The sequence below is a fragment of the Pediculus humanus genome, genomic scaffold (assembly GCF_000006295.1).
Source record: "Pediculus humanus corporis 1103172108268 genomic scaffold, whole genome shotgun sequence".
In the NCBI taxonomy this organism is placed as follows: domain Eukaryota; kingdom Metazoa; phylum Arthropoda; class Insecta; order Psocodea; family Pediculidae; genus Pediculus; species Pediculus humanus.
In genome coordinates, this window is record NW_002987837.1 from 262,115 (window position 1) to 271,086 (window position 8,972).

The following is an 8,972-nucleotide window of genomic DNA, read 5'->3' on the forward strand; positions in this document are numbered from 1 at the left end:
GTAATAAAAAAAAATATAATAATAATAATGTTAAAAAGAACGAAAAGGAAGAGAGAGGGGGAGATGGGGGAGAGAGAAAGAGAGAGACAGGTGGGTAGGGAAAAGGATAATAAAAAAATTTTCCTTTTTTTCACCCTTTTTTCACTCGATTTGTCTTCTGCTAAAAGCCTCTTTTCTACTTTTTTTATTTTTTTTTTTATTTTTCATTTTTTCCGAACCTGAAACCCTACAAACGATTTTATTTCGTTCGCGAATGTTTTTTTTTTTTTTTTTCCTAAATTTTTCCCATCTCTCTCCCACGCATTTATTTTATCCCCATCCTCTTTCTTTCTCTCTCTCTCCTTCAAACTTTCGCATACGTAATAAACTTTTTCTTTGTTAAAATTTATACGAAGTAACCCAACGAACACAAATTCATTCATTCATTCATTCATTCATTCCGCTTCTTTGTGTCTTAACGAATTTTTTTTTTTTTTAAATTTTTCTATTATTTCCGGTCGAAATTAAACTTTTTTTGTATCGGAGGGAGGGGGAGGGGGGAAGGGAAAAAAAATAAAAATGAATGCATCTTACCTTAGTTTTTATTTCCGCATTCGCACTCGACGCAATTTGACTATTTTTTATACTCGTTTCGACATCTTGTTTGAGTTGTCCCAACGTGACGACCGTTTGCTGTTGTTCCGCTCTCAATTCTTCTAAATCCCTTCTAAAACTGGCAACGTCGCCACGTAATAAATCCAAACCCGATGCTAATTCCTGTCTCTGTTGCATTTCCGCTGACGTATTATAATTGGATGAAACTTCGGCTAATTCGGATCTTAGTTCGCTTATGGCCGTCGATAACCATTGCACCGTCAAATGATCATTTTTTTGCTCGTTTAAACTTGGCTTTTTTCCACCTTTTAATTTTTGAATTTCTTTTCTAGAAAATTCGAGAAAAAAACAAAATGAACGACGACATTACACGATTTAGACATTTTCATTCTTTAAATAGCCAACAATAAATGAAAAAAATTTTCAATCTTGTTTAACAAAAAAAAAAACATTTCGAGGGAGGAAAAACAAACACACGTCGATGGCGAATGTGAATGAATGAATGATTAAATGAATGAATGATTAAATGATTGATTGATTGAATGAATGAATGAAAAAAATCAATTCGAAAAAAAATAAAAACTAATTTTTATTTAATTCGTCGTCCGTCGACAAATTATTATTCCTTCGGGTTTTGTCGCTAAAAATAATATTAAAAAAAAAAAATAAAAAAAATTTTTAATTCCCTTTTTTTTTCTTCTGGAAAATTCTTTGAGTTGACCCGTCACGCAGATGACGGATTTTCCCTTCCTCATGTTTTTCCGTTACAAAAAGTAATTATTTTGACATTTTCCCTCGGATGATATTGAATGAAAGAAGAAAATTGAGGGTTAAGAAATCATCGAAACGAAGAAAGGACGGAGGGGGAGAGAAACGCGGGGGTGAGGGTGAGGGGAGGCATAAGGAGGGAAAGGGAAAAAAAGAGAAAATGGCGGGGAAAGAAAGAGAGAGAGAGAGAAAAAATTAAATTCGTGGAATTAAACACGTTAAAATTTTAATTTTTTTCCTTTTTTTATTTTTTCCCAGGCTTTAACGCCATGTTTCCACTTCTCTCTCTCTCTTTCTTTCTTTTTTTCTCTCTCTAACCCATTTCATGGAAAAAATTAAAAGAAGCAAAATTATAATTAATAATAAATTAAAAATAATAAAATTCATACGGAAAAAAAAAATGCTGGAAATGCTGGAAATGAATTTTTTTTTTTTTTAAACAGATAATTCACTGGAGAAAAAACCTTTAAAACCATAAATTTCGGGTTTTGTATCTTACTCGTTCCATTTCCCTCCCCCCATTCCCATTCATTCCATTCCATTCCTTTTCCCTCCTCTTCCTCCTCCTACCCCTCCTCCCCTCATTCGAATAATCACTTTGCCTATTTTGAATTTTTGATATTTTTAAGAGAAAATCCGGTTTATCCGGAATTTTCATAGAAAAGTACAAAAGGTTTTCTCTCTCTCTCTTTTTTCCTCTCTCTCTCTCTCTCTCTCTTTCTTTCATTCATAATTCTCGTTCACGCAAATGATAAAAATTTTTTATTTTTTTTCTCAATGCGTTTAATTATTAATAACGAGAACAACAGCAACAGCAACAAAAAAAATTTATAAAAAATTATCCGCCATTTTGTTTTCAAATACGTATTAATAAATAAATAATATTAATTAAAACATCGATGCAATTTAAATTTAATTTACAAAAAGGGAAAAAAATCGAACAAACGGAGACTAAACCGGAAACACAAACGAATCGAACAATATTTTTTACCGCCGCCATTTTGAATGGGTGAAAAAAAAGGGGAAAAAAAATTTTAATAATTATTTCCTGTTTGAATTATTACTTAATAAAATTGTAATTCTTTCTGCTGTCGTAATACCATCGTCACCACCATCATTATCATCATTACATCCTTTTTTTTTTTTGCTAATGCAGGACAAAAAAAGGAAAAGATTAAGTAAAAATGATAATAATTAAAAGTCAGGTACGAGGAAAAAATTTGGATTAAACGAAATAAAAGGTTAAAACCTCAAAACCCACAAAATTCTTTTTTTTTTCTTCTTTTTTTTTTTTTTTAAATCCGAATTTCATTTAATTGTTTAAAAAGAGAGAGAGAGAAAAAAAATATAGAGTCAGAAATTATATATATAGTAATTTATAGAGCGTTTAAATTATTTAAAATCATCGTTTTCGTTTTTCGTAATAATATTATTTAAAAAAAAAAAAAAAATTATAGTTATGATTAAATGATAACGTATCGTGCTACTCTATATTATAGAGTAATTATTATTATTACTTCACGAGAGTGTAATTATTTTGAAACTTGATAATAAAACCCAGAGAGAACGTACACAAACATGCACGCACGTTAAACCGAACACGGACACAAATGTATTTGAACAAACAGAAACAAACATTAACGTACCCAAATACACACACAAGAAAGGACAAACGATCACACAAAAACACGCGTTAAATTATACGCAAACACAAACAATCACATACAAACACATTCAAACTAACGAACGCACTCAAATACATACAGAAAAAAGGACAAACATACAAAAAAACACGCTAAACCATACACGGACGCAAAGAATTAGACACAAACACATCCAAACAAACACAAACAAATCAAAGTACCCAAACACACACACAAAAAAGGACAAACGCACACGTGTACACACAAGCACAAAAACAAACGAATGAAAACAATACGCACACTTTTGCAAATGTGCACCCACAAAAACACGCGGTAAATTATACGCGGGCACAAACGATCCCATACAAACACATTCAAACAAACTAACGTACTCAAATACACCCAAACGTACAAACAAATATACACACAATAAAGAACAAACGCACAGGAAAAAATAAAACGTGCGTTAAACCTAAAACGAACACAACAATCGCACACGCACAAAAAAAAACGAACGAAAAACAATACGCACACAAACATACAAGAAAATACAACGACACACCCCCCCCCAAAAAAAAAAAAAACAGACACTTACGAACAAAACAAACAAACAAACAACCGCACAACGAAACAAAAAAATTGATTATAGTAGTAGTAGTAGTAAAACTTTTATATTTATAGCGTTAAATCATTCTAAAAAAAAGAAAAAAAGGAAAAAAAAGGAAAAAAGTTTATTTTCATATTAAAAAAAAAATGAGAATTATCATCATCATCATCATCATTATTATTATCAAATAAAACAGTAAATTTTAATTTGATTTACAACAACAACAACAACAACCGAGTGGAAAAAATAAAAGGAAAAAAATTAAAAAAGTTTTATCAGGTTTACGTCACTTGATTACAACATGATTTAATAATAATAATAATAATAATAATAATAATAATAATTTCACCGTGTAAAATAGCAATAATAATAATAATGATGATGATGATGATAAAACAACAACAACAAACCGGAAGTGAATTATTGTAATTGCGTATTAATGATAATAATAAAACTTTAATTTAAAAACTTTTTCTCCTTCCCCCTCCTCCTTCCATCTCTCTCCCCATCTTCCTCCCACCCCCCTTTTTTTTACTATTAAAAACACACAAAGCAGAATAAAAAAAAAAAAAAGTGGAAGAAGAAGATGAAGAAAAAGTAGAATTAAAAAAAAAAAAAAAAAAAAAAAAATCAGGTTTAATGAAAATTTTTTCCTTTGACAGCAAATTAACCTGTTGAATAAAAAAAAAAAAAAAAAAAAAAAAAAGGAAACTTTTTTTTTCCTTTTTTTCCTTTTTTCGTCATCTTCTTCTTCCACTTTTTTTTTTCTCAATCATTTTATTACAACAAGAAATTTATTTTATTTATTACGTAATTAAATTTTTTTTTTCGTTTAATTAATTAATTAATCAATCGCTCACGACGAAAAAAAATTAATAATAATAATAATAATAACGAATCCTATCATTGGCCGATCGTTAAAATAATAATAATAATAATAATAATAATAATTTTAACGACGATTCGAACATATAAAAACTAAAGAAAATTTTTCCTTTTCCTTTTTTCTTTTGCAAAGGACGACGATAGTTTTTATAGTTTTACATTTTAAAATAAAACTATAAAACAAAAATTTCCTTTTATAATTAAAAAAACGAAAAAAGGAAAAAAAGGAAAATAAAAAAAGGAAAATAATAAAAAGGAAAAAAAAAATTACACTTAAATTTACAAAAAAAAAAAAAACAACAACAATTTTTCCTTTTTTTTTTCCTTTTTGAATTCAATCAGAGTTTTCCTTTCTTTTTTTTTTTTCTTTCAATTTTCTTATTTTTTTTTATTTTCAATCGAATTTCTTTTTTTTTATTTTTTTTTATAGTTCCATAGACTCAAATTCCCAAAACAAAAAAAAATCCTTTTCAAAAATTTTTTTTTTTTTTTATTATTACTCTAAAAATTTTAATACGAATTTGTTTCTATTTTCTCTCTTTTCTCTTTTCGTTTCGCTAAACGTTTAATAAAAGTAATAATAATAATATATACATACATAACATAATAATTTATATACATACATAACGTATAAATATAGCGCTCTAAATAATAATAATAAAAATATTTTTATTTAATTTTTATAATCGCGGTTGTACAGTAATAATAATAATAATTTATTATTCAATTACCCGTCGTTATTTATTATTATTATTATTATTATTATTATTTTTAGGGTAAACGTGAATTGGTATAGTGCTATAAAACGTTTATAGCATAAATTATAGAATAAGATATGAATACTCAAAAAAACACACGCGCACACGCACACGCACGTATTAATTTATATTTTTCCTTTTCCAAAGTTTTTTAATTAACTTTTCTTTTGCGGTTTTTTGACGAGAAAAAAAAAAAAAAAAAAAAAAAACTTTTTTGATAAAAATTTTCCATCGGAAACTTTTCTTTTTAAATAATGACGTCAGGTATTTGATAAGTGATAAAAAGAAAGACGAGAAAGAAAGAAAGAAAGATGAACCTACCGAGAAAAGCGTAAAAAATATCAAATGAAAAGGAGTCGTATTATCGAGTGGGATGAAGAAAAAGGACGACGATTAAGTAAAAGCAGAAGAAAATATAATTTCGAGCGTTGGTGTTGTTAAAAACAAATTTCCCCCCCCCTCCCCGACAATTTTGATAATAATAATAATAATAATTGCGATCGAATAATAACGTTTAATAATAATAACAAGAAAACCCCAAATTTTTTTTTTAATTTTTTTCTATCCGATTCCACATTCCCTCTCCTACCTTCTCTCCCCCCTTTCCCCCGCTGTAAAAATTATCATTATTATTATTATTTCGCTTGTTTTTCCAGTTTTTCACAAAAAAAAAAATAAAAAATTCGAATCGCACGAGAGAGAGAGAGAGAGATAGAAATAAAAATTCTTTTTTTTTGTTGTGTGTGTTTAATCTGTTTCGAATTGTTTAAATCGTTTTGCATAATGATATAAAATAAAGCAGAAGACAAAAGATAACAAATAAAATAAAATTTAAATGGAAATTTTTTCCCTTTTTTCCTTTTTGTTTTTCCTTTGTTTCTTCCACTCGTTCGTTCTTTCGTTCGTTCATTCATTTATTTATTTATTTATTTTGTCCTTTTATAAATAAATGCGAATAATAATTTTTATTTGTTAAAAGAATTTTCTAGAAAAAAAAAAAAAAACGTTACATTAAATATACTCATGTTTATATACGATGTATATAAGCGACATTTTGAAAGGGAAAAGCGGAAGTAGAGGATGAGGAAATTACGTGAGAAAAATGGGAGGAGTTATAATGGTGGGGAAAAAGAGTGGGAGAAAACAGACTGTAAATGATTATTTGACGAATAAGTGGCAGGGATGAAGGGGAAATTTTTAAAGAAAAAATTGAAATGAATGGTGAAAGAAAAAATAAAGAGTGGGGGGAGGAATAATGAGAGGGGAATGAGAAAAATTTAAGTACAAGTCAGGAGGGAGGGGGGGAAAATTTATTAAAAAAAAAAAAAAATTTGGCCAATCGTATCAAAAAAAAAAAAAACCAAAAAACAAAATGGCGTCGATCCTATCCCATAAAAATCATAATTAAAAATAATAATTTTTTTTTTGTTTTTTTTTTAAACTTATTTTTATCATCATCATCATTATCAAGTTCATCATCATCAAGTTGTCGTCATATCATCATTATCATCATTATTATTATTATTATCATTATTATTTTTAATTAGTTTTAAGACAATTTTAAGAAGAAAAAATAAGATTTTTTTAGAAACGTAATTTTTCTTTTTTTCTTTTTTTTTTTTTTTAATGTTATTAAACACGAATGGAATCCTTTGATTCTTTAATAAATTTAATTTAAAAGGAATAAAAAAAAAGGAAAAAAAGGAAAAAAGGAAAAAAAATTAGGAAAAGGTTTTCTTTTTCTACTTTAAAAAAAAAGGTTTTTTTCTTTATTCGGTGTGTTAACGAAAAAGTTGTTGCTGTTGCTGCTGATGCTACTACTCCACCCCCTGCGACGTTTCATCCCCTTTCCTTTCCCTCTCCCCCTCCCCACTTGATTTATTAAATTAAAAATTATCAAAGGTTAATAAATAAATAAATAAATAAATTTAATTACTAAATAAATAAATCGTTACGATATTATTATTAACAAAAAAAAAAAAAAAAAGAAAGAAAAACTTTAAGAAATTTTCCTTTTTTTCCTTTTTTCCCTTTTCTTTTTTTTTTCTATTCCTTTGATTATTATTCATTTATTTAAAGTTTTCGTATAATTTTTCCTTTTTTTCCTTTGTCAAAAAAAAAAAAGAAAAAAAATCTTTTTTTTCCTTTTTTATTTGATGTTTAATTACGTCATCATTCGTCGTATCGTTACGTAATTTAAAAGAATTTTATTTTACATTCGAACAAACAAACAACAAACGACGATCAAAACAAATTCTATTTATCGTGAGGGTGAATAATATACAACACACACACACACACACACACACACACACTCAGACACACAAATAAATATATATAAAAGCATTTACGTGTATTTTATTTACATCTTATTGAAAGGTGAAAGGGTAAAAGGTCGTAGGTCGTTATGACGTAAACTTATTTTTCGTAAAAATTTCCAACAATTTTCCATAAGGAAAAAAAAGCAATACAAAACTTTGATACTTATTTTTTCGTATGTAAATGAGGGAGCAAGAGGAGAGGAAGGAAGTCACTCGAGGGGAGGATAGGAGAAGAGGGAAGGAGCCTTCAAAATCGCAAAAGAAAACTTTTTTTTTATGAATGGAAGAAATTTTATAATTAAACAAATCGGTCATGCATTTAACCCTTCAACCTTTAAAATAATAATTCCGTGACGTTTTTTTTCCGGTTTTTTTTTTTTTTTTTTGGGTGTAGGAAAGAAAATTTAAAGATGTTTGTTACCATCTGTTTATTTAACCTACCTAAAAACATTAAATATGAAGGTTGGTTGTTGTGTGTGTGTGTGTGTGTGCGTGTGCGGTAAACGGTCACGGACGGTTTGACCGTTTCCGCACACACAACAACAACAACAACAACGAAAAACCGCAAAAAAAAAAAAATTTTTGACCGCGATAAGTTAAACATAAGATTTCTTTTTTTCCCCCATTCTCCCTAAACATTCTTTTTTTTCCCCCATTCTCCCTAAACATTCTTTTTTTTCCCCCTTTCGTTCCTTTTCACTTCTTTTCACGTATTTAATAAAATTATTATTATTATTTTTTGATTAACAAAAAAAAGGAAAGAATACAATGGTAAATAAAAAAAGGAAAATATTTTTTAAAAACTCATTTCACTATTTTTTAATTTAAAAAAAATTTTTTTTTTTTTTTTTACCAAATAAAACTTAAATCTCATTTAATGTGTTTTTACACGTGCACACGCACCCAACCACTCACTCACGCACGTGCGCACACAAGTACAAACGCAACACAAACACGCACACGAATGCCACACGTATTTTTTTCAAAGGAAAATCCAAAAAAAAAAAAAAAATGCAATGAAAGGAAAGAAAAAAAAAAAAAACTCTCCCATCATCTCTAAAAAAAAAAATTTCTTTCTCTCTCTTTTTTTTTTCTCTTTCTCTCTCTTTTTTTCCTTTCCCTGTCGAGTAATAAAAAGAGAAAAAGGAAAAAAGGAAAAAAAACAGGAGAAATGAAAAAATCGAGGTCAACTGACATATTGAAGGGTTTTTTTTTATACAAAAGCGAACGAATTTTTTTTTTGAGAAAACATTTGAAAGTGGCAGCAGAAAATGAAGGGTAAGAGCATGTATGGTTTTTCTTTTAATGTGAAAATCTCAAATCCTAAAGTTTTTTTTTTTTTTTTGGAAAATTCCCCTCCGAAAATATTTTTTTTTTTACTTAATTTATTTTCCTT

General features: G+C 27.8%; 1 protein-coding gene across 1 annotated transcript; it reads right to left on the minus strand.

Annotated features, from left to right (window-relative positions):
• Positions 1–343: 343 nt before the first annotated feature.
• On the minus strand, positions 344–1,046 carry Phum_PHUM500980 (uncharacterized protein; the record flags this gene model as incomplete). Its single annotated transcript, XM_002430785.1, has 3 exons — positions 344–367; positions 574–922; positions 1,033–1,046. 3 exons carry the CDS (start codon positions 1,044–1,046, stop codon positions 344–346), a joined length of 387 nt encoding a protein of 128 aa, XP_002430830.1.
• Between the last annotated feature and the right edge of the window lie 7,926 nt (positions 1,047–8,972).